The following is a 26,548-nucleotide window of genomic DNA, read 5'->3' as shown; positions in this document are numbered from 1 at the left end:
GCCTCTGCAATGTTTTATTATTATCTTTATTTTTTTACTAACTTGAGAAAGTTCCTCCGATCACAACTGCATTCTAACTTTGGAATTGGAAACACTGTTTAATGTATGGATCTTCTTGTGTGCCTTGACAGAGTGTGTGAGGGACCAAGTCAGCACCAGGAGAGCTACCACCACCACCACCACCCCCTCTTCTAACACTATCCCAGCCTCTGCTGCCACAACCACACCAAGCCCGGCAACAGGACCCAGACACACCCGTCGGGTGGCGTCATCTTCCCACGTCTCTTATGGTGATTATGACAATGAGGACTCACAGGACGTGCCAGAGGAGGGAGACCCACCTCCCAGAAGCCGGCGTGAGTCCTTGGCCACACGGAGCCGCAAGAAGTACCTGAACGAGCAGCGGGAGGAGGATGGGAGGAGAGATGGCTCGCTGCGGACTAGGAGGAAGGTGGAGCAGGAGGAGAATGACAAAGAGAACCAACGGGAACATGTGTCCAGGCGGAGGAAGAGGCCAGATGTGGAGGAGGGGGAAGAGGAGACTAGGAGGGAGGCTGCTGTTAAGAATAGGAGAGTTGATGTTGAGGGTGATGAGGGGCGGAGGGAGGGCTCAGCCAGGCTACGCAAGAGGATAGAAGCTGAAGAGTGTGAGCGGGAGAGTCGGAGGGAGAGCTCTCTGCGGAGGAGGAGAAAGCCAGAGGTGGAGGAGAGTGAAGAAGAGAGCAGCAAAGAGCCCTCAGTCAGGCGGAGCAGGAGGAAAGCTGAAGTGGAGGAGTGTGAGGATGATCCCACCAGGGAGACTCTAGCTCAAGGCACTGGGAACCCAGAACCAGAGGAGAGTGAAGAGGAGCCAACAGCACCCAGCAAAGACTCCATGAGTATGAAACTGAAGACCAAAGGTGAGGAAGAAGTGCTGCCTCCAACGCCCAGCAAGGATTCCAAACTCAAGGCCAAGGCTGAGGAAGAGGTGTCAGCTCCCAGCAAAGACTCCAGACCCAAAGCCAAAGTTGAGGAGGAGTCATTATCTCCTAGCAAAGAGTCTACCACTAGTAAACTCAAGGTGAAGGGTGAGCTTGTGGAGGAGCAGCACCCAGTAGCGGGTCTTAGGGAGTCCTCACGGATAAGGCGGAGGCTGGAACCGGAAGAGAAGAAGGACTCCCAAGAATCCCATAGAGAAGTTCCAGAACGACCGCACAGACTCAGAAACAAAACCCAACCATATTCTGCCAGGGGCACAGCCACAGGCAGTAACAGCAGAAGGAGAAAACATTCAGAGATTGAGGATGAAGAAGAGGTGGTGGTTGAGGTGACCAGCAGCAGAGGACGCACCATCAGGGTGAAGCATCACCCTGATGCTGATGATTACAACAGTCACAAAAACAAGCGCCCCAGGAGGAGTGAGGAGGTGGAGCACAGTGCTTCTAGGAATGAAGAGGTAGAGAGGAGCACCAAAAGGAAAGACGAGGTAGACCGGGCCACCAGGAAGGAGGTTGATGAAACACTGCGTACCAGGAAATCAAAACGCATTGAGGAGCAGCCAGAACCCCTCAACCTAAGGCCCAAGAAACCTAGGCAGAGCCGGAACCTTGAAGGAGCTGCAGCAGGGTTGAGAAACAACCTGCCCCACACACCTGCAGTGAGTCTGGAGGAAGGAGAAGAAAGAGTGGAGGGGGTGCCAGAGAAAGAGGAAGGGTAAGTTATAGCAGTTTTGTGCTGTTTGACCGAAGTTCTCTTGCTGTTCAAATCAATATTCTTTTTTCTTCTGAAACTGTGACAAAGCCAGCTTTTTAGTATGTCTTCTTTATAATATAAAGTAAACATACATTCTTAGCTCAGGGCTCAAAGTCACCAGACTGTTGCTCATGGGTCTCATTTGCATTGCAGTGCGGAAACAGTGGAGCTGGAGATGCCTCACCTGGAACCCATGGTAGAGCTGGAGAAGCCCACTGAGCAGCCACAGGTGAGGGAACTGTTCAGTCATGTGGTGAATGTCAGTTGTTTCCTGTTTTGAGTCAAGAGTTTATTAAATGCTTGATTTGACAAAACATTTTGTTTCAGACTGAAAAGAAAAGTGACGACAAGTGCAAGTCTGACAGGCTTCAAGAGACCAGATGTGACCAACTTACTGTGTCAGATGTGGATGACAAGACTAATGACAGTGACCAGTTGTCTCTGGTCAGAAAACGAGGCTGGCCGAAGGGTGTTCCTCGTGGCCCTAAGAGCACGGTGAGGGGTCGAGGACGCTCTGCTAATCGAGGCCGAGCCAAGCCAAAGGTGAGTGTTAAGGGTGAGCCAATAGCAGGACAACATCAGCCACAGGACTTAAGGGAGGCTTAACAGAAATATTAAACATAACCTTTTACAACATTTCTTTTAATAACTATTCCTGGTTATGGGGATAGGCAAAGTCTATGAAACCCTTGTATCCTGGAAGAGGGGAGGGCTTTCAGCCCCCCCCCCCAAGGTGGTGCAGATGGGGCACCTGCTTGTAAAACCAGGTCCATGATTACCCATCTGAGAACTCTTATGTGGCCTCCTGGAACATCCTGAGCCTCTTGACTGCCAGTGGTGGGCACAATTACACTAACCTCAAATTATCAAAGCCAACTTTTTCTTTTGCAGATTAGCATTGTCATTAACTTTTGAAATTGTTAGTGGACCAATTAGCCTCAGCTAAATTTAGTTCCACTAACAAAATTCATTCATGATAGTATGAACATGCCCCGTTTTATTGACGTGTCTCCAACAGTCAGTCAAGCACACTGTTGGTTGACTACATGTACATGTGACAAAATGTGATTGGTTAACATAGCAGCAGCTGAGCAGCATTACATAATTCCTCAGTTCTGAGCTTAGTTCTTTTATGACATTGTGACATTACAGACAGTATATATTAAAATGTCAGCGATAGCAGTGTATGCTATTGCTTATTTTTATGGAAAGCGACAAGGCTTTTGTTTGGCGTGAGGATGTTGGGCCCACTGAGGAACCTGTAGCAGCTGTGAGTGAGGCAAGACCACTCAGACTGAGGAGAGTGAAGGCCAAGAGTCTCAGAACCCTTAGCCCCACTTGGATGATTACTTTTCCTTAAGTGAAGGAATAAGAGGAATCCCAACCTCTTGCAATTTAATTTCTTCATTTAATTATTTGTCCACACCCTGATCATCATTTGATCTTAGTATGCTATACCTTTTTGGAAAGTTCTGTTTGTAAGCTACAGCACATTAAGATCCAAGCTTACTTAGTAGTCTGTTTTGGTGGTTGGGGTAATCCAGGGCATGGCAATCAGAACGGTGATTGTCTCATGGTACGGGGGTTAGGTCACTCGGAGTGCAGCTGATAAGTCAACAACTGATGCTTCGCATACTGATGGAGCGCCAAAGGGAGTTGTAATAGGTGCTTGGTGCTCATCTTCATTACATTGGCCCTTTGAACCTGTTACCTCAGGATACAGGGCCAGTGTGACATCAAGACTACCACAGTTTACGTTCCCCAGGTACCCATTTATTGACAAGCCCAAAAGGGAGGTTGACTGCCTGGGCCGGGATTTGAACCCAGGCTTGCAGATTCATAGCATGCTAACCATTGTATCACGGTGGTCTAGTCAAAAGGTATTATGTTGGATTGGATTGGCCCACTGGCCAATCCATACATACATTGAGTATGGACTCATACTCATGATATGGCATTGTCAAAACCTATGCAAAAAGACAAAGATTCCAATCTTAAAGTTGCTTGTGCTCCCTGGATTACTCTATAGCAGACACATGGACACTAAATATTGACTGTCAGTCAAATCAGCAGTTACTCTGCGAGACTTAATTGAGGCCTATTACCTAAATTGTGGATGAGTGCTAACTCTAGCTATATTGGCATGTGGCATGCTACCCAGAAGTCATCCTGTTTACTGGGTTGTTTCTTATATGAAACAATCCTGAGTGGTAGAGGCCAAGGTGGCATCATGCCCACCAAGCTCATAACTTGACTCAGTGCATTGTGCCGTAAGTTACTTAGGATGAGAAAGGGGCCTGCATGGAGACTGATTTAGAGGGACCCCTTGGTCTTAGGGTGGGCGAGACGATGTGCTCCCTGGCATATACCCTTAGTGATTGATTGCTATATTTTAATGGTCTTACATGTGATTTTTGGTAAGCATAAGGCAAATTTTTTTTTTAAGTTATTAGTGATTAGGATTTCTTAAGTAACTGAGGTAAATGAATGCAGATTGTAATTCCAATGTTCTTTTTGTTCTAGCCTAAGGACGACCAGAAGCCTGATGGAGTGGATGGGAGTGAGGCACAGGAGACCTTCTCTGAGGACACCGAGATGATGACGCCTGCTAGTGATGACTTGTTGGAGGAAGGAGATACTCGCCATGAGGTGGGAGAGGAGGAAGACGATGATGAGGATGAAGAGGAAGAGGAAGAGACTAACCCTAAGGCACCAAGCATGCTTCAAAGCACACCTGTTCATGCAGTAAAGGAAAAGGAATCTGACTCCGAGAAACCCTCTAAACCAGAAGCCACTGAGAAGCAGCTCATGATGACAGAGAATCAATCAGATAAAGTTGAGAGTCCAGTGGATCTTGAGAAGACTAAAGAGAAGCAAGAACCATGTAAAAGGGAGGGTGAAAATTCCCCTTGGGAGGGTGACCACTTGAAGAACCATGATATGAGAAAAGTGGAGCAAGAAAAGAGAGAAGAGGAGACAGAGGATGAAGAAGAGGGTGAAGATGACTTGGCAAGAAAGGACTCATTAGCAAAGATAACAGGTGAGGTGGGGGAGACATTGCTAAATGCAGTGAAAGAAGTAAAAATGGCAAAGGGAAAGAGTGATGCTTCTGAAAAAGGTGAGAAATTAGCAACAGGAACAACACAAGAGTCACTGAAGAAGCAGGACAAAGTATTGACTGAGACAACAAAGCAGCAACTAAGTAAAGACACTGAGGACAAAGGCAGGTCAGGAGAGGGGCACCAGGAGCTGAGTGAGGCCGACAAGGCTGTGGCCAGCATCATGAATGGCACCTGTGAGAGTATCCCAAATGGGGAGTGCCTGGACCATGACAGCTACAGCAGCCCACCTCCAGCAGAAGAGATTCATGAGGTGGTTGAGTGCAAGGTACCTGATGGCCGAGTGGATGAAGCATACCAGGAGGAGGTAACCAAGGCAGTGGAGAGCATATGGGGAGGAACAGAAGAGAGAGAGACTGCCCTCGTAGAGGATTCCAGGCCGCCAGAGATAATAGAGGAGCCAAAGATCCTTGGTGGCATCCTCACACCTCTCCCCACGACCCAGCTTCCTCCTCAGACCCCTTCTGTGGTCACACCAAGCCCTTCCTTACAACCTGAGGAAGAGGCAATTCCTAACAGTCCTGCAAACTCTTTGGACCACTCCAGATCCCCAGCATCCTCAGTCCCTCCTTCTCCAATCCCTAGCTCCCCACCCCCAGCTCCTGCCCCACCTTCACCTGCACCCTCTATTGAACCCTCTCCACTCCCCTCAGACTCTCCACTGGAGCCTCCTTGTGCCCCAGCCCCCATCACCCCAACATCTCCACAGTCTGTTGAATCTCCAGCTTCTCCCTCTTCAATAGGATCTCCCTCCTCACTCCGCTCTTCCTCACCTTTGTCCGAGATTCCTGTGGACCACCATATACAGCAGCCTTCCTCTCCTATTAGTTTACCCTCTCAGCCTGTTGGTCTGGAGGATGATCAGTCTTCATGTCACCTACCAGGTGTTGGTGAGCCTGTACCTGTCGCTGAGACTCCCGTGCTGTCCTCTGTATCTAGTCACCACAACCAAGATGGGCAGGACAGCAAAGATCGGCATTGTGAATCTGTGATAGAAAACCTGGATCACTCACAAGAACAAAAGAATGAGCAGGCATTGGCTAAGGAGTGTTCCCAGGATGAAGAAGTGGAGGAGGAGGAGGAGGAGGAGGAGGAGGAAACCAGTGTCAGGGAGCCACAGGAGCAACCCTCCATTCCAGGAGTGTCTGAAGCCCTGAGTGTTGCTAGCCACCAGGAGGAGAGCCTGGCATCCCAGATGGACCAGGCTTATGAATCCACAGACACTCCCAAAGTTGACAGTCACCCAGGTAGTCAAGATAACCCACACATGCATGACCTGGCCTTAGAGGTTGGAGATGGGCCCAAGGCTGTGAACTCTTCTGCTGGGAACACTCCTCCCTCCTCCTGTGGGTCCACCAACACAACATCTGTGATCACTCGTCAGGCCCCCACCCCCACCCCTCCCCACCAGCAAGAGACTGGAAGCATGGGGGTCTACACTCCAGACTCCACCACAAACTCTGTTCACTCCATGCACGGGTACTCCCAAGGAGAGTTTGATGTGTCGCAGTTGGGCATTGAATCTCCGACTTCCATATCTAGTAATGAAATGGCTCACTCCGTAGAGGCTCCTCAGCAAGCATCTACACCCCAGAGCTACAGTGACTGTGCCCAGCTACCTGGCCAGCAGGTACAGCCACCAACCCCCACCCATGTACAGCCCACCACTCCGACTCATGTCCAGCCCACCACACCCACCCACACACAGCCCACCACCCCAACTCCTCCACACATAGCAAGAACCACCCCCACCCCAACCCCTATACTGCCTCAGCCGATACCTCAGCCACAGCCTCAGCCTCCACCACAGCAGCAGCCACAGCCTCAGCCACAGCCTCAGCCACAACCACAGCCTCAGCCACCATCAATAATAACACAAGCCGCTACACAGACCGTTCAAACGATAGGAGTCGTAGCCCTGCCCCAAACCCACCCCCATCAGCCCCCCACCAAGCACCAGCCCTCAAAGCAGAGGCACATCCAGCCTAAACCACCCACCCAGCCACAGCCACAGCCAGTCTCTGCAGGCTCTCGCCCACCCTCAAACCTTAGCACCCAGCTCTCCCCACAGCCAGTGGCTGCTATGCATGTGCCAAGTCAGGCCCATGTGATGACCCAGCGCATGGTGAGTCCTCATCCTCCCTCAGGGTTGGGCCATAACCACCCCATGTCCTACCATACACATGGGGCACACACGCCCCATCCACCTCGCACTCCCCATGTTCCACACTCCCACACACAAATGCAAAATTTTGGCCATCATCCGAACTACATGATGGGACCACACCAGCAGATGCTGGGACACCATGGGTCCATGATCAGCCAGGGCTACCTCCCGCAGCCTTCCGTCACCACCTACGCACAACCTCACACACCCTCCCATTCAAGCTCTTACATGACATCAGTCATACAGTCCCGGATGGGGGGTGCAGGTGCCCCCCAGCAGACGGCAGGACCCAACTCCTCTGCCTCCTCCCAACGTGCTGGTCAGGCCTCATCTGGTTCCTCCCAGCGGGGTCCTGCCCACCCCTCTGCCAGCCCAGCAGTGTGTGGACCCTCAGCGACAAACTACCACTTCATCAACTCCAGCCCACCAGGCCCGTCCCCCACCCCAACCCCCATGGGGGCAGAACAGCACCACGGGGGTGTTGTGCAGGGTAGTGCATCCTCGTGCAGCATTGCACGGCTCCAACAGCTAACTAATGGCATCATGGACATTGTTCCTCCACCCCCCTGTGCAGGTGTCACCCCTCCCCCCTCACACACAGTCACCCCGCCTCCTTCCCACACGGTGACTCCGCCGCCCAGTGCCACAGCAGCAGCTGCTGCCCAGCGCAACATGACACCTCCTATTTCAAACCTACAGTCACAGGTGCAGCTGTCCTATACTAAATACAAGCCACACCAAGCAGCAGCAGCAGCACAGATGTCCCCCAACATGATGGCCCCCACTATGCTGGGCTACCAAGTCAATGGCTACCGCATGCCTGGCCAGCCCCCCACCATGTCTGCCCTTAACGCACCGTACCTGACCAACCCTTCGTTCATGAACCAACAACTACCGGTGCAGATGATGAACATGCACGCCCAGGCGCCGGGGCAGTACCAGGACCCCCGCACCCAGCCCCAGAACACCATGTATTCCCCGTACTATTCCATGACGCCACTACAGCTCAATGGCACCATGCGGCGATAGTCCCCAAGTTGTCATCTCAGTATTTTTATTATGGTGCTTCAGTAAGAGTAGCAGCTGTCAGCACAAAGCTGAATTAGTGTTGAGTGTGCTGGAATCCAATGAAAAATTATCAGTGACATATGCAAGACTAGGCAATATTTTGACTACTGTAGCTAAGTAAGATGTTGCAAGGTGTTACACAGTGAACCAACACAAACTCTAGGTGTTACTGGACATCTGCACATCTTTACTGCTTAAATTACACACAAAAAAGATTTTTTAGTGAGAACTTAAACATATTTTTGGGGCCTGTTGTGAGAGCTATATTTTAGATACTTATTTATGGTGTTTATACCATTTCAAAGAAGTGATGATATAGACAATTTACATTCACTTGTCAGATTTAATGATCAAGTTGGTAACATAGACTCCCGAGCTGTGTGGAGGAACACTCGCTGAGCCTCGCTCCTCAAAGTTGGAGTGTGGCATTGAGTTCAGTTTCATGGACTCGTCAGGGCAGAGCCTGATTTCATCCAAGTACAAAGTGATCTTAAATGGACTATTGGACAGAAAAGTGTGCTTAATTGTTACAGAGCAGTGTTATCTAAGTTTATTTTAGTGATGAAGTCTTAGTCTTTTACGTTGTGATACTGAGCTTGGTGTGAAGCCAAAGTCAGCATAGTGTGTTAGTGAGGTGGGAGGGGAGAGAGGCTCCTCTGGGCTAGTTTTGTATCCATCTGTAGAGGCTTTTTTCTTTATTTATTGTAGCCAAATGCCAGGTAGCGTTGTTGGTCACCAAGACTGGCAAGGACGCTACCGGTTTTGTGTACTTTAAATCTTTGTTTCCACTGTATATTTTGCATTATTCCTTGTCTTTCAAGAAGTGTTTTGTACATTTTTCCCTTTTCCCTGGTATGAGAGCTTTAGTTACAAGGATTATCACTAAGTTAATCTTGAGAGCATAAGTCAACTGAGGGTCTGTGTTTACTCCAAGACAGAGCATTTATTGATCTGACTTTTATATCTATATAAAAGAAAAAATCTTGTCATATTTAATTATGCAATATGCAGTCAGTGGAGCCTCAAGAGTTTTATTTTTTTCAGTAAAAGTAGAAATTAGTTAAGTTTTGTACACTGACTAGACACTGTTAGTGAGCCCTGAGAGGTGCAGTGCTGCCCATGGGTGCTGCACTGCAGAGTAGTGTGCTGTGTGCTGTACTGAGGTAGAGGGGCTTTCATATCCTATTAAGTGATACAAACAACTCGCATTGAACTTGGTGAGGAAAGGTTGCCGTGTGGGGGGCTGATACAGCGTCCAGTAGGGGTCACCGGGCAGGTGTGGGCAGCATTTTATGTTCATGATCACCCAGAGGATCTTGTAACTTAGCTGTACATTATGCTTTTTAAAATGTTAAATAAAATACTTTATTTAAATGTAATGAAGTGATTATATTACCTTGACTTGAGACATCTACACAACTTGGCAACAAATGCATCACTATAAACTGGGTAACGGTAAAATTACTAACATGGTAAGCATAATCAGTCAACAGGACTAAAGAGTGAAGGCTGACATCAGAATCTACTGCTACACTACTACATATTTAAGTACTACTTTTACTACTTAAAGGTGAAGTTGGCAAAATACACTTACTTGAGCATGGCCTGGCCTCAGTCCTCATCTCTGTCTCATTGGCCCTTACGCCTGTGGTGGATATGAACCCATTACCCTGAGGTTGGCTACAGGGTAAGTGTTACTAGAGTAAAGCTTACAAATCTTCCCCAGGCACCTATATACCAAGCTATCAACCAACCTGAAAGGAAGGAGGAACAGCTGGGTAAGTTAGGTGCCAACTGCCCTGGGACAGGATTGAACCCAAGCCTGCAGATCCTAAGTTAGGTATACTAACCACAACACCACACAAGTGGTAATACTGCCACTGATGAAGTATTACTGCTATTTCTACCATCATTACTAGATAATATCTAATACTACTATTACAATCCTGGTGCCTGAGTCCAAGGTGTGCATTACAGTGGTCTGCAAGCCTGATGTCACACACTGTGTCTTTCAGTGGATAATATATGAAAGACTACATGTATGCATAGGCAATACTTATCACTATCAATAATATGCAGGCAGCAATGATGAATACTGTCAATTATAGTTGAATTTGAGTTTCACATTATTAATACTGTTAGTGTTTTGTTAATTTATTAGGTTACTGATTAAAATTGTGGAGGCGGTGGCTGAGTGGTTAGTGTGCTGGTCCCGTGTTCGCCACGTTATGGGACATGATGATGCAGGTTCAAATCTGCCATTACCACCTGGGAACTTTCAGTCGGCGCCAAGTGGCCTAAGACTACCCTCATGCTGTCTTGAAGACCACCCATCAATCCAGACTCAAGAGGGACTGTCCAAGGGAAATCAAGAATGAGCTCCAGGGGGGGGAGCATGAGCCAAGAATAAATGGTGCCACTATAAACATTTGCCTGCGCCATGACGGGCTTGGACCGACCACCAGGCCCAATTAGGAAAGCCTACTAGTGCTATAGGTCTGATGTAAGAAAGGAAAACTTCCTGGTGCTGCCGTCTACAGAGCTGTCTTGTCTGCAACATTATTAATATAATGACACTAAAGTAAGTGATAGTATTAATCACTGCTACCTGCATATTATTGATATTGATAACTATTTACTAACGTAAGTTATCTTATCATAGAGATATTCTATGCCAAGCTTGACTCTATAGTCAACCCCCTTCCCCCTCCCCACCGTGACAGACTCATTGTCTTGAGTGACCAGTGCAATGGCTGGTACAGAGCGTTGACTATCAGTTATGTGTTGATCCCCATGGCTCTGGCACAAGAAACAAACATTTTACTACTGAACTTTGCAAAGTCCAAAAGAATGGACTTTGCTGGTTTGCTGGTTCCTGGTTCCAGAGACTTGGTATAGCAATACTAGCGGTATGATAAAGAAGATTGATCACATCCTTGTCGGTACTCGTTGGAGGATCCTTCAGAAATGAAGGGTTGTCCAGAGTGCTGAGTTCTTTGTGACCAACCATAGACTTGTTGCAACACCATGGATATGCATCAGGTCTAAGAAAATCTCAAGATGCAACCCTCCAGGGTTCCATTTTCAGAAACTGAGGGACCAGGCAGTCTCAGATCGGTTTGGGGTGCTTGGTGCTCTGGAGGACCATGGACAGTTGTGGGATACTTTCAAACATGAAACTCTCAAAGCTGCTGAGGAGCGCACTGGAGAGCGTCCAAGGCTTTGAAGGTGACACTGGAGAACATAGAGAAGAGTCGTGCTGCCAGACTGACTCGGGACTTAGAGCAATACAGGACTCTGTCACAAAAGACTAAAACCTTCTGAGGTGGGATAAGGAGAGGTATGTCAGAGGTCTTATAAGGAAGTCAAGGGTTATCTTAATGCAAACAACCTTAGACCTGACTTCCTAGCTCTGAAGAAGCTCCACTCCAAATCCACATATCAGATGAGTACTATCCGAATGGCTGATGGACAGATAGTATCAAATGCAGATGGTAACAGGCTCGTTGGGGTGAGTACGTTGGGTTGGTGCAAATGACAGAGCCCCCAAGCGGGCAGCTCCCTCTGTTTGGGCTGCAGATAGCGGCTGCTGATCCACCAATAGACAAATCTCCACCCTCTCTTGTGGAGGTGAGAGAGGTTATAAGGAAGTTGAAGGGTGGAAAGGCAGCTTGGATCTGTAATTTCAGCGCAGAGATACTGAATGGCTGTGGTGAAGCCATGATTCATGGGTTGCATGCAGTGCTGTCTGTTGTGTGGTAGTCTGGTGCAATTCCTCCTGCCTGGAAGAGGGGGCTGGTTGTCCCTATCTGGAAAAGGAAAGGGAGATGACAAGACTAACAATTACTGTGATGTTACATTGCTCAGCGTGCCAGGCAAAGTGCTCACTCAATTGCTTGTGATGCAAATTTGATCTCATCTACTTAAGATTCAGTGACCCCAGAAATCCGGGTTCATGCCTGGCAAGTTAACACTGACCGGATCCTAGCACCTTGTGTCCTTGTAGAATGCCAACGTAAGTCTCGACAGGGGCAACTCACAGCCCATGTCGATCTTAAGAAAGCATTTGATTCAGTACATTGTGAGGCACTCAGACATTCTGCAGATCCATGGGATACCTGCAAAGATTACTGACCTGATGACTGGCCTTTACTCTGGGACTAAGAGTGCTACAAAGTGTACAGATGTTTCTGGGAGCAGGTAGGAAGACAGCTACTGAAATGGGCATAAGCCACTCCCGGTGAGGTAAATACGGGAAGCAAGGAGTCAGGGGTGCTGTAAGCCCACCAAAACCCTTCCTGTGTCCTTGCTTTCCATTTCCCTATTATCTCATTAACACCAGAAAGTAGTTCAGCATGCTCTCTAAAGACAAATCCTCTTACTTTCCACACCACAATACCTACATGCAAAACACACACCACTTCCCAAATTTTTTTCAAAATGGCTTATAATACTGCCTCAGAGTCCCCATCTGGAGGAAGGGGGGGGGGGGGGGGTTACCACAAATACCCCCACAGCAGACTCCCCCTATAGCTCTCGACCCAAGAGGTGTCTTGATAGCTCCTCAAACTATTCCTTTATTAACTTCTGCAACATTCGCAGGTCTTCGTTCCAACTATCATTCTGTGGAACACCATCTCTCCTCCTCTAAACCTCACTTCTCTTCCTCACCGAAACACAGGTCTCGGAGGCTACTGACAGTAATCTCTACTCTGTTCCCTCCTACTATCTCTATCCTAAATTTCAATCCAAAGCTGGATGTTGCATCTACGTGCGCAATGACATCAATTGCTCTTGTGCCCACAACCTTGACTCTTCTGAATTTTCCACCATCTGGCTAAGACTTAATTGTTACTCTATCACTAAATACATCTGTGCTGTTTATCTCTCATCTAATTCCACCAGCTATGTAAAATTCTTTGACTATTTGAACTCTAAAATGGAGCACATCTTGACTCACTCTCCCTTTGCAAACTTAGGAGGTTTCAAAAAAATGTTTACCACCAGCTTTGGCTTTCATCCTCTTTCACTGACCAGCCTGGTGAACAAGCCTACAACTTTGCTTTCCTCAACAATCTAGAGCAGTTGGTTCAGCACCCTACACATATTTCTGACCGTCTTGGAGACACGCCTAACATACTAAACCTCTTCCTTACCTCTAACCCTTCAGCTTACTCTGTCAAACTGTTCTCTTCGTTGGGCTCCTCCAATCACAACCTTTTTTCAGTATTCTGTCCTATTGCTCCTGTACATACTCAGGACCCACCATTCTGGCATTTCGCTTCAGCTTAGTAGGACGACCTGAGGATGTACTTTTCCGATTTTCCGTGGAATGATTACTATTTCCAGGAAAGAGACCCCTTTGTGTGTGCCCAGTGCATCACAGAGGTGATTGTCTCTGGAATGGAGGCATGCATTCCACATTCTTTCTTTAGCCTTCATACTAAAAAGCCTTAATTTAATTACGCTTATTCTCATACTATCAGAGATAGAGAGGCGGCTTACAAAAGGTACCAGAGCCTTCGCACTTCTGCTAATCATGATCTTTACATTTCCACCTGGAATTGTGCCAAATCTATTTTCCGACCAACCAAAAACTCTTTCATTAATAGAAAGTGCCACAATCTTGCTTTCTCTAATTCTTCCAGAGACTTCTGGCACCTACCCAAAAAATATCTCCTCCAATTTCACTTCTTCAACTTTCCCTCCTCTCCTTAATCCTGACGGCAGCACCACCATCACATCTATCTCTAAGGCTGAACTCTTCGCTCAAACTTTCTCTAAAAGCTCCACTCTGGACGATTCTGGGTATATTCCTCCTACTCATCCCCCCCTGACATAGTATGGCTGTTATTAAGATTCTTAAGAATGATGTTTTCTAAGTCCTCTCTGGCCTCAATCCTCAGAAGGCATATGGACCAAATGGAGTGCATCCTATTGTCCTTAAAAACTATGCTTCTGTGCTGACACCCTGCCTGGTCAAACTCTTTCATCTCTGCCTTTCAATATCTACCTTTCCCTCCTGCTGGAAGTACGACTATATGCAACCTGTGCCTAAGAAGGGTGACCATTCCAATCCCTCAAACAACAGCCCTATAGCTTTACTTTCCTGTCTATCTAAAGCTTTTGAATCAATCCTTAACCAGAAGATTCATAAGCACTTATCCACTTATAATCTTCTATCTGATCACCAGTATGGGTTCCGCAAGGGATGTTCTACTGACGATCTTCTTGCTTTCTTAACTGACTCTTGGTCATCCTCTCTTGGCCATTTCAGTGAAACTTCCTCAGTTGCGCTAGACATATCGAAAGCTTTCAATGGTCTGACACAACTCCTTGCTTTCTAAACTACCCTCCTATGGATTCTATCCCTCTCTCTGTGCCTTTATCTCCAGTTTCCTTTCCAGTAGTTCTATCTCTGCTGTGGTAGACGGTCACTGTTCTTCCCCTAAACCTATCAACAGTGGTGTCCCACAGGGCTCTGTCCTATTACCCACTATCTTCCTGTTATTCATCAATGATCTTCTTTCCATGACAAACTGTCCTATCCACTCATACACTGATGACTCTACCCTGCATTATTTAACTTCCTTCAACAGAAAACCCTCTCAACAGGAATTACAAGACTCCAGACTGGAGGCAGCAGAGCACTTAACCTCAGACCTTGCTATCATTTCCGACTGGGGCAAGAGAAACCTTGTGTCCTTCAACGCCTCAAAAATTCAATTTCTCCACCTATCAACTCGACACAATCTTCCAAACTCTTATCCTCTATTTTTCGACAACACTCAGCTGTCACCTTCTTCTACACTAAACATATCCTCGGTCTATCCTTAACTCAAAATCTTAACTGGAAACTTCACATCTCCTCTCTTATTAAATCAGCTTCCTCGAGGTTGCGCATTCTGTATCATCTCCGCCAGTTCTTCTCCCCCGCACATATGCTGTATAGGGGCCTTGTTCGCCCTCATATAGAGTATGCATCTCACATGTGGGGGGGCTCCACACATGCAGCCCTTATGGACAGGGTAGAGTCTAAGGCTCTTCATCTCGTTAACTCCCCTTCTCTCACTGACAGTCTTCTACCTCTAAAATTCCTCCGAAATGTTGCCTCTCTTTCTATCATCTACCGATATTTTTATGCTGACTGCTCTTCTGAACTTGCTAACTGCATGCCTCCCCCCTCCCACGGCCCCACTGCACTCGACTTTCTACTCCTGCTCACCCCTATACTGTCCTAATTCCCAATGCAAAAGTTGAGCAGTATTTTCATTCTTTTATCCCTTACACTGGTAAATTCTGGAACAGCCTTCCTTTTTCCTGCCTATGACTTGACCTCTTTTGGCCTCTTGTTCTATTGTACTTTTGTTGGAGCAGCGCTTGGCAGGCTTTTTTTTATTAGCAATTTGTTTTGGTGCCCTTGAACTCTCCCCTATTACTTCCCAACATTTGCATGGACTGGGATTAGGCAAAATTGTTGACTGAAGTCATTGCAGAGCATCTGTTGGTTACATCAAGGTCATTGACCTTGTTTTTGCTGATGATGCTGCACTTCTTGTGGAATTGATGGAGTTCCAGGTGATGGCTCTCATAAGTGCTGCATGAGGAGGCAAAGCCACTGGGACTGAAAGTCTCCTGAGCCAAAACCAAGACTCAGTCATTTGGAGGCTTGCTGATTGACACAGATCAGTCTGTTCATGCATGTGGTGAGGATGTCAAAGTCACCAAAAGTTTCACATACCTAGGTAGTGTTGTATATAACAATGGTGGGTCTTACAAGGAACTCACTCGATGGATTGACCAGGCCCAGAACATGATACTGCACATCTCAGACTTAGGCACTGTGACTATAAGAACTACTATAACTACTACTACTACTACTTTTTTTACAGCAATGGAGGCAACTCAAAGGCAAAAAACAAAATACAGCCTGCTGAGTACCATTCCAGCAAAAGAAAAAAATAATGATTTGCCAGAGAAGGGGTCAATTTCAGATGGAGAGTCATCTTGATACTCCCCTCTTGAAAGAGTTCAGGTCGTAGGCAGGAGTAAATACAGATGGAGCAAGGCTGTTCCAGAGTTTATCAGCAGAAGGCATGAAAGAATGAAGATCCTGGCTAACTCATGTATTAGGGATTTCAATTGAATGGGGATGAGCAAGAGTAGAAAGTAGTATGCAGGCAGATTGCAAGAAGAGTGGAGTCATTTTTGTTTTTTTACGTTACGCCTATGGCACTGGTAATTAAGCTTTCTTGGTGCGGCCTGATGATTGGTCCCACCCGTTATAGTGCAACAAATGTAGTGCCTCTTGATTGGCTCATGCTGCCCCCTGGAGCTCATCTTTGATTCTCTTTTAGAGAGAATCTAGAGTCTGGGTTGATAGGTGGTCTTCAGGACAGCACATGGGTAGTCTTTGGCCACTTAGCAATCACTGAAAAATTGCCAGCTTATTTGTAGCGGTGGGCTAGAAGCAAACCTGTGCCCTCCTGACCGACGCACCCGCACGCTGACCACTCAGCCACCACCTTCCCAGCACACAGTTAGCAAGTTCAAAAGAGTAGATTAAAGTATTGAATGATAGAAAGAAAGGCAACACTGCAGAATTTATGAGGTGGGGAAGAGGAGGGGAGATGATGAGATGAAGAGCCTTTTGACTCTATTCTGTCCAACATGGCTGTGTGAGTGTGGAACCCCACAAACGAGATGCATACTCCATTCCAGGGCAGACAAGGCCCTTGTATGTGGATAGCATCTGTGAGGGGGAAAAGAAATGGTGGAGATGATAAAGTATGTCTAACAATGAGGAAGCTGATATAGAGAGAGATGAGATATGACGTTTCCAGTAAAGATTTTGAGGTAAGGACAGACCGAGAGTGTTTATTGTAGAAGATAGGTACAGATGACATACCTGTCAAGTCTTATGTTTTTTGCGTAAGTCTTACATAATTTTGGTGATTTTCAAGTCTTACGGCGTAAGTTGAAAATCTTACGTTTTTTCTCCGCTTGCGATGTTTTTTTTTTAATGTTCGTTTTAAACAATTTGAAATATATGGTAAGCGCCATATTTAAATTCATGTGAGCGTGCTGAGTAATGGTTACTGTTACGGTTAATGTGTGTGTGTGTGTGTGTGTGTGTGTGTGTGTGTGTGTGCGTATGGGGGGGGAGGTACCTCGTGCACCCTGCTTGAGTCCGTCAGAACCATACCTGTCAAGTCTTACGTTTTTTTACACAAACTTATGGTCTCTAACGCAAAATCTTATGGCAAGACACCACAGTAGCTTGACAGGTATGAGATGAGCATTATTGAAGAATAGGGGATAGGTGTTTAGAAGGTTGTGACAAGTTGACAGGTGGAGAAAGAATTTTTGAGGCATTGAAGTACACTTTTTTGAGGCACTGAAGGACACAAAGTTCCTTTTGTCCCATTCTGAAATGATAGCAAAATCAGAGTTTAAGCGATCTGTAACCTCTAGCCTTGAGTCCTGTAGTTCTTGTTGAGAGGTACTTCTGTTAGAGAAATTTTGAGTATTGCAAAGTAGTCATCAGCAAAGGAGTGGATAAGACAGTTTGTTTTAGAAGGAAAATTACTATTAAACGTACAGAGAGAAAAGGGAGATAAGACAGAGCCCTGAAGAACACCACTGTTGATAGGTTTAAGGTAAGTTTAAGGGTAGAGCAGTGACTGTTTACTACAGCAGATAGATAGGCCTGATAGGAAATTGGAGACTTAAGTACAGAGAGGGAGAGAGAGTCTGTAGGAGGGTGGTTTAGACAGGAAAAAAAATTGTGCCAGACCCTGAAAAGCTTTTGAGATGTCTAAGACAGCAGCAAAAGTTTCATCGAAACGGCTAAGAGAGGATGACAAAGAGTCAGTTCAGCAGTGCACCTTGTGGAAGTTTTTTTTTACATCAGTAGAAACAGCTCAAAGGAATTATTAAACAGAAAACAAAAGCCCACCAAGAACTGTTTCAGTAAAAAGAATAAAGAATGAAAACCCAGAAGAGATCTGTTTCAGCTGGAGAGGTATTCAGCGAAGGGAGAGTGGGTCGAGATGTGCTCCACTTTAGAGTTCAAGTAGTCAAAGAATTTTACATAGTTAGTAGAGTTAGGTGAGAGATAAACAGCATAGATGTATTTAGTAATAGAATGACAATGAAGTCTTAGCCAGATGGTGGAAAATTCTGAAGAGTCAAGGTCGTGGGCACGAGAGCAAGTGATGTCGTTGCGCACGTAGGCGCAACATCCAGCTTTGGATTGAAATTTAGGATAGAGATAGTAGGAGGGAACAGAGTAGAGATTGCTGTCAGTAGCTTCAGAAACCTGTGTTTTGATGAGGAAGAGAAGGTGAGGTTTAGAGGAGGAGAGATGGTGTTCCACAGAATGAAAATTAGAGCGAAGACCGCTAATGTTGCAGAAATTGATAAGAAAGAGGTTCGAGGAGTTATCAAGACACCTCTCAGGTCGGCAGCCAGAAGGGGAGTCCTCCCTGGGGGAATTTGTGGTCCCCCTCCCAGGCAGGGACTTCGAGGCAGAGTGTAATTGTGCCATTTTGAATTTAAAATTTTGGGAAAAGTTGTGTATGTTGTGTGAATGTAGTGTGGTGTGGAAAGAGAGAGGATCTGTCTTAAGAGAGCATGGTGTTGATGAGACAATAGGGAAATGGAAAGTGAGGACATGGGAAGGGTCTTTGGAGGGCTTCAGCACCCTCCTCACTTCCCATATATACCTCACCGGGAGTGGCTTATGCCCGTTTCAGTAGGTATCTTCCTACCTACTCCACTCAGGCATAGTGAAGTCAGAGGGTGAATGAGTAGGAGGAATATTCCCTGAATTGTCCAGAGTGAAATTACTCCTCCTCCTACTACTACTAAAACTACTATCTAATTACTTGCAGACTACTACTACTACTTTTGAGGTACTTGTAGGCTGCTACTACTACTACTACTACTACTATTATGCAAACAAATCAATGGGGGCATACACTGCAGGGCACAGTGCTATGATGTAGTGCAGCTGACTAGCCTGATGGGTGAGCCTCCCATAACTCACTCTGCGAGGGGGTACCTCTTTGGCAGACTGGTCAAGGAGTGGCTCTCCCGTCTCACTGGTTGCGGGTTCGATCCCCGGCGCCAGCAAAACCTTAATTCCTTGTCTGGATTAATTTCTTGTGTGTTTCATTACACGCAGTGGTCATGTGGGAGTGTAGTAAAGAGAAAAATTCTGGCGTTTCATTGACACCATCCCTCTTAGCATGACTCCATGGAGGCAACTTTCCCATATCAAGTCCATCCAGCAGAATCCATCAACTTGCTTTAGCAACGAGCTTTATGGGATGGCTGTTGGCATCCTTCACTCAGGATTTCTCACAGTGATAAGCAAGTGGGCAGTGCCAATTTCTGGGTAATATGTCATATGTTCAAATAAGTGGAGTTGGCATTCATTGATTAGGAGTCTGTTAGACCTCAATTCACGAAGGAATTCCAGGTAGACACAAAGTCATGTCAGAAATACCCTGTGATTCTGCAAAAGTACTACTAAAGGCATTCATTCCCCAAGTTAAATCATTATTTAGCAGAGGTGGGCAAGTGCAGTACTTAGTGCGGTAGTGTGGTAGTGTAATGCCCCGACGAGCTTCTTTTCTAAATCCTTCCTATTTCTCAACACGGCCTCTGCGTGTATCGAAATAACACGAGAAATTAATCAAGAGTGAGGGTATTCCCCGGCTGCCTGGGATTGAACCCGCGACCAGCGTGACGGGAGAGCCACTCCTTACCGAGTCGGCCAAAGAGATACCCCACTGGCTAAGTGGGTTATGGGAGGCTCGTTCATCAGGCCGTCGCCGCACTACAGTAGTACCACATCACAAAAAAAGTACCGCACTACTGCAAAATTTCTGAAAATACTGCACTACCACGGACCACACTAAAAAATTCTGCGGTATATATTAGTACTTTTTTGCGGTACTTTGAAAACTATTGAAGACGACATTTGCAGCGCGGCATGCTCACAGAAATGTTTTTTTAACAGTGAATCAGACTCAATCAGTCAATCGGTATCAGTCATCAAAATCAGTGATTCTCATTCTGACTTTTCAGTTATTGTTCAAAATTAAATACAAATAGACAGACTAAACTACTACACTGAGTCTTCTTTTACCCGCGCGGTGCCGACCATTTCAACCCCGGACCCGTCCGTGATGCCGGACGATTTATCACTACTATTTTAAGCATGTTTCCGTTGTTTGGATAGCCAGGATAGGCACTTATTTTGACTATCGCTACCGCAGTACCGCACACCGCGTACCAAACTGGGAAAGAAAAAATGGGACCGCACTACCGCAACCGCAGTACTCCAGAAAAAGTACTGAACTACTGATTTTTCAGTACCGCGCCCACCTCTGTTATTTAGTGACCATGTCTCACACCCACATAATAAGACCATGGGCAAAAACAATTTGACGTTCAGTCTTTATCCTTCTGCACATGTATGTAAAACGCCATTTACTCATGCTGAGCAAGTCTATAACACTGCGGAACAAGCCAATCCCCTGGTGAGACCTGCCATCTTTGGTACACTACAAAGGTACTGTAAAATTTTCAAGATATCAATGTTCTCTTCACATGCATGAGCATCCAAACACCTGCACTTTGGTCTTGACCTATGATATGGAAGCTATAGCTACTAAACCTTAGATGTCATTATTATTATCATATTATTGTCTTCTCTCTTCTCACTGGAGATAATGGCAGAAAAAGGGCAATAATAGTGATAATGAATACAAGTTAAAGAACACTACTACTTCAGGGGCCTTAATTAACCCAAGCCGGGGACGTACGGTACTGACTGTGGGTCGCTTGCCATGTGAAGAAATGCGTACAACCTTCTGAGACTGCATTTATAATACAGCAACAGTCGATCTTTCCTTACAAGGCACTTAATTGGCAAATCTTAAGGCAGGAAACTGGCATTTCGAGAAGTGCCGGCAGCCTACATCAATCCAGGCAATGGCCACCACTTTCTCTCAACTCGGCATAACAAGTCGCGATTACTCACGTTGGTCGAGGTCGCGGGTGTCGCCTCGTCCTACCAGTATCCCCGAGAAGAACGGCAGGTCCTTGAGTCTGCTCAGGACAACCCGCAGCTTCAGCACCAGCAGGAATTCGCCTCTACAAGTCAAGTCCACTGCCAGTGCTAGCCCCTTGGCCTCGGAAGGCTGGGAAAGCACTGCTGTACACAAAAAACTGAACAGGTCGTTCGTTTACTGTCCCATCAAGATGCTCGACACTGCTTCATATCTTATTCACCTGTACTGTGGTCATGCATTGGTAAAAAATGAATTTTTAACTCTTCACACAAAGTCGAAGGAAGCAATATATCACTGAAAATTGTACAATATACATGATCAGTATTTTGTGATTATTTCTAATAAGCCAAGAATCACTGCCACATGTTACTTACAACTATCATATGAAACTTAATAATAATAATGATAATATATAATAATAATGAAAGGAAAAAATAGATGTTGGGACTGTGTGGTAGAGCGGCGGGAAGGAAAGGACCCGTGGGAATCACTATAGATGAAACAGTATACTATACTCTGTTCATGCGTGTGGCGAGGACTGACACCTTGGAAAATGTCTTATACTCGGTAGCGTAGTGCAGAACGACGTACGGGTCTCGTCAAGGAGTCTTGCGACGGATCGACTTGACCCTACGTACGTACGTATGGTGTAATATGGACTCGCCCAGCACGTCTATATGGCGTTGTTCATGTCAAGATCTTGGTTCATGTCTGTGCACAGATTCGTTTCTTGAAGTCGCTCGAAATCCCGGCCTGTCCCTATGGCTGCGCAGACTTGCGTGACTTGACTAGGCGGAATTAATTGATGGCTTAGGTAATAAAAACCTGCGATTACTCCGTAAGGCTGATTCAAGGCATAATAATAATTATCTGCATAGTCCGTGAACACCAACACCCGCTATACAGACATGTGGCACGCTACCCGAATGGAGGCCAATGGGATGCCCACAGTTAAAGTTCGTGAAAGGCCAAAAAATACGAACATGCCCACAGCATGTTTATTTATCATGTTAAGCTCCTTCAGTTACGTTTATCATAAATAGTGTAGAAGTTTACGACTTGTTTCTGGGATAATTTACGGAGTAAGCGAACACGATTTTGACACTTGCCGCCCGGCTGCCAGACGCACAATTATATGTCGAGCAATCTTAAGAAAGAACATAATAATAACACTCGTATTACAACAATCCCTATAAAACTGAAAAATTCTAGCAGCTATTCAAACAGAACTCACATATGTAAAAACTTTAGAGTGGATACGTTTTCCGAAATAAGATCTTGACGGCAGAACTTGTAAACAAGACAGGCCCCGCAACAAACTCAGGACAAAGGTTGCACCCCTGTCGCTGCAACAATATAGAGGGAAGGAGTGAGGCAAGTAATAAGAAAATATAGTTTTTATGATACTATGATGCAAAATGTCTCATCTAAGCCAAAACCTTACGACTGCGATGAAGTAATTGAATACTATGAGCCCCGTTGTGCGGGCGGCTGTCAGGTCCCGGCGAGCGTCGGGGCGCGGCGCGTCACTCCCAGCTGGACAATGGCTGGCCGCGCCTGACGCCTGCACCATGAACGAACTCACCCGCAAGGTGGACGCCTCTTTCTCGCCAAAATCCTCGCCGAGGGGCTCCAGATCACCAATGGCCAACCAAATGTTGTCCAGGAATGACTCCACGGGCACGCTCAAGATGACTATATCGGCGGGCAAGCACCCCGCCGTGGTCCACTCTGGGCCTTTCTACCTCATGAAGGTAAGCGCGAGGACGCTATACACGGAAAAATAGGTTTCCAGCACTGTCTGGAGCTAGTGTGGGCAGTTCTCAGGTAATGGGGTCAATGTCGTATAGCTATACATGAAGCAAATTGGTACCATCTTTATAAATAGTAACCTATCCCAGTTCAATTAAAGAATTATTTATAAACTAACAAACCCAACTTAAACCTAATAGAGTAACCTATTACCAAATAATAATGATGACAAGACCAAGTCTAAGACTGCATACTGCTTGATAATAGCCATTTCATTTGGTAAATAACCAAAATTACACTCCGCTTCCTCCTGGGGTAAATGGTTCTTACCCATCACAAGCTCAGGGGCGAGATGGAGGAGAGCACCGTGGTGACACGCAGCTTAGCTTAAGCCATAAACTTTGATACTCTCCTGGTTGACATTATTTTTGGATATTAACCCGAGAACGTCGGCAGACCCTTTTCTGGGCTTTCACGAGTCGTGGCTGTGATGCAGCAGGGTGGACCCTAAAAAGGGCTCACCATAAAACCCATAATTCGAGCTAATTGTAGGCGGTGGCGGCAGAGAGCAACCCACCATACATGCCCTGGGTCACAGTGGTGGGTGAGTGATCTTGAGATGGGCTTTTTTGTCATAGGTGGTGCTGTAAGGTCATGGCAGACTGAATTCGCTACCCACACAGTAATCACTTGTCAAATTCTCTAAAGTAGACAACAAGCGACTCTCGGCTAGATGCCATGCGTCACAAGACTGTTTAATTTGTAACAACCACCACCCCAAAAAAATGGAGTTTGAGTAAAAGTAAATATTTTTAACAGCTTTATGGTTATGAGAGGAGTACTCTGATGTACGTTCCATGCTCTTTTCTTAGTCTGAAAATGCAGTGTAATTTTGCCGTTTCTCGGCCACCTCGGCTTTCCCATAGCCGAAGCCCATGGGTTAATAACCCAACCTGAGTTGTCTATTTCCAAGACATAGACAATACACTTCTGGGTAAAATGTAAGGTAGCTATCCCAGCACTACAAATAACTCAATCATAGGCCCCTTTCACACGAGCGGTTTTTGCCGCTCCGGCACATGCCGCATGGCACCTGGACATCCACGGTCAATATAGTGCGGTGTCTGCTGCATCCACTTTGGTATCTCCTTCAGTCATATTTGTAATCTTCTCTTGAGGGATCCCACAAACAAGGCCATCTTTCAATTTCAGAGATCAGCAGTTCCGTGTCATGATAATTTAAATTAGTCATAACCCTGAAATTTAAATGCAGATGTTTGTTGTACAGAGGTATACATAATTAATATGTAAGACACTTACATTTTCAATATACATTAATTGAAAGTTCATAAGATGGAAAATATAGTGCATACCAGCTTTTCCAATGATGCAGACAAAGTGGTCACGTGCCATTCCTCCCAGTGTTGACAGATAAGTTTCCCTTGCTGCACGTGACAAACACCGGATGTGTGAAGGTGCCCATAGCAACACATGACCACCGAAACCGTTGTGCAGCATTTCTGCCGCTGCGGTCTTGCTGGCATTACAGCAGGGTGCAGCTGCAAGAGGCAAGACTGCCACTCCGGCCTCGTGTGAATGCACCCATAAGAGTCAATGTAAAGCTAAACCGTGCAGCATGTGCCAGAGCGGCAAAAAACGCTCGTGTGAAAGGGGCCATAGAGCTACAGAAAGCCAATGAGGCAGTGCTGCCTGGTCACAGGGGAAGTCCACCTTTGCTGCATTCACATAAGACCAAATTCTACAAAAGTAACAAAAGTATTTACACGTGGAGGTACGTGATTTTACCAGAAACATGCTGCAAAAGCACCAGAGTTTGGGGATAGCTTTTGATAATGAGTGTACTATCCACAGTGGCAATAGATTACTATCCTTAGCAGCAACAGCTTACTATTTTTATTGCAATAATGTTACTCTTTTAGCAGTGATAGGTTATTATTCATGAGGTTAAGGATGAATTCTATTAGTTTGTAAATATACATCCAGGGGTCAAAATGGTTGAACGATCTATGCAGTAGTATTCATTATTATGCTGATTTAACTAAGCTGATACTTCCAGCCTTCATTCTGATCACCAGTATAGATTTCACAAGGACTTTACTGATGATTTTCCTGCCTTTCTTCCTGATTAAAAATATAAATCATGTGAGCATCCTCTCATCCTTTTCAGCAGAACTTTTGCTGTTGTTTTAGAGAAAAGTTTTGACTGTCTGACACAAATTGTAGCTTTCTAAACTAACCTCCTATTGATTCCATCCCTCTGAACTCTCATCTCCATGTTCCTTTTAAGATTATTTATTTCTGCTGTGACAGATCATTGCTGTTCTAAACCGAAACCTATTGAAAAGTGGTGTTACATAGGGCTCTGTTCTATCTCCCACTATCTATCGTTCATTAACCTGGTACCAGTGACGGGCCAAATATTTAGCTTGACATAACCCCAAAAAAATAGAGGATGCATAAACTGATCACAAAAACATTGATATATATTATATAATGATCTGCGTGAGTGATGATTTGCTTAGAGGAGCCTTTAAGAAACAAGATCTCCGCAGCTACCGAGTTAATGATTATAAAAAATAAATAAATGAATAAATAAAAAAATCCCACTCTTATGTTAATGACTACTTAGCATTACTCTACATTTTTCAACAAATCTCACATGAGGAATTATATAATTCAAGGCTTAATGCTATAGAACAATCAATGTCTGATCTTTCTATTATTTCTGAATGGGGAAGAAGGAACTTGTGTCATAAAATGCTTCAAAACAATTAATTTTTGAATGGGTCTTAAGAAACTTGGTGTCCTTCACTGCCTCAAAATCCAATTTTTCCACCTGACAACTCACCACAGCCTTTCATACGTCTGTTCCCTATTATTCAATAACACACAGCTGTCCCTTTCCACACTAAACTTTCTTGATCTGTCCTTCACTCAAAATTTCAACTAGAAACTTCATATCTCATCTTTTGCTAGACCAGCTTTCTAAAGGTTAGGTATTCTATATTATATACCCAGTTCTTTTCCCCCTCCCAAAAGATAACTATACTTGCCCACCCCTGCATGTATCTCATGTGTGGGGTGGATCCACCCACCCAGCTCTGTTAGACAATAGAGTCAGAGGCTTTTTGTCTCATCAGCTCCCCTCCTCTCATTGACTGTTCTACTTCTTATACTCACCCTTAATGTTGCTTTCCATTCTGTCTTTTACTGATATTGTCATGCTAAATGCATGTGTCCTCCAGTCTCACAGCTTCACTGCAAACTTTCTACTCTAGTTCATCCTTCTGCTGTCCAATAGCGTAATGCAAGAGTTAACCAGTATCATTTCGTCCCATTCGCTGATAAACTATGACACAGCCTTTCTTTGTCTATATTGCTTCCTTTCTATGACTTGAATGCTTTCAAAAGGGGGGTACCAAGACACTTCTCCAACTGAATCTGACAAGATTCCAAAAGGGATTTTGGAATCTTGTACTGCCATAAAATTTTGTTTGAGTAAGCAATGCTTTAGGATTTTTTCTCCCTTTGCTTTGCCCCTGAGCTGTCTCCTTCGCTGAAAAGGATAATTACAGCGGTGCTTCAAAGTTGCATTGGCATAGTGT

The 26,548-nt window shown here is 45.5% G+C and overlaps 2 protein-coding genes and 1 long non-coding RNA gene across 16 annotated transcripts in view; 2 read left to right on the top strand and 1 right to left on the bottom strand.

Annotated features, from left to right (window-relative positions):
* Positions 1 to 9,464, top strand: part of LOC126983178 (histone acetyltransferase KAT6A-like) — a 55,720-nt gene extending 46,256 nt beyond the window's left edge. For all 12 annotated transcript variants that reach the window (XM_050835736.1, XM_050835739.1, XM_050835738.1 and 9 more), the window contains 4 exons: positions 132 to 1,692; positions 1,885 to 1,960; positions 2,059 to 2,274; positions 4,255 to 9,464. In XM_050835736.1, the coding sequence (XP_050691693.1) occupies positions 132 to 1,692; positions 1,885 to 1,960; positions 2,059 to 2,274; positions 4,255 to 8,046 (5,645 nt within the window). In that variant the 3' untranslated portion in view covers positions 8,047 to 9,464. The remainder of the gene's footprint in view (positions 1 to 131; positions 1,693 to 1,884; positions 1,961 to 2,058; positions 2,275 to 4,254) is intronic.
* The window catches only part of LOC126983182 (uncharacterized), a 20,490-nt gene continuing 2,660 nt past the window's right edge, over positions 8,719 to 26,548 (bottom strand). The window contains exons 1-2 of one of the 2 annotated variants that reach the window (XR_007735575.1): positions 21,140 to 22,519; positions 8,719 to 11,894 (exon numbers count right to left, since the gene is read on the bottom strand). This is a non-coding gene — a long non-coding RNA (uncharacterized LOC126983182). Of the gene's footprint in view, positions 11,895 to 21,139; positions 22,520 to 26,548 lie in introns of those variants that run through there. The other variant, XR_007735576.1, reaches the window with a different exon arrangement.
* Positions 22,530 to 26,548, top strand: part of LOC126983181 (mediator of RNA polymerase II transcription subunit 19-like) — a 7,297-nt gene continuing 3,278 nt past the window's right edge. Inside the window, exons 1-2 of one of the 2 annotated variants that reach the window (XM_050835753.1) lie at positions 22,530 to 22,544; positions 22,669 to 22,924. In XM_050835753.1, coding sequence (XP_050691710.1) covers positions 22,742 to 22,924 — 183 coding nt within the window. In that variant the 5' untranslated portion in view covers positions 22,530 to 22,544; positions 22,669 to 22,741. The other variant, XM_050835752.1, reaches the window with a different exon arrangement.

The sequence above is a fragment of the Eriocheir sinensis genome, chromosome 53 (assembly GCF_024679095.1).
Source record: "Eriocheir sinensis breed Jianghai 21 chromosome 53, ASM2467909v1, whole genome shotgun sequence".
Lineage (NCBI taxonomy): Eukaryota > Metazoa > Arthropoda > Malacostraca > Decapoda > Varunidae > Eriocheir > Eriocheir sinensis.
The sequence above is the reverse complement of the archived record's forward strand: the minus strand, read 5'-3'. Positions and strand labels throughout refer to the sequence as shown.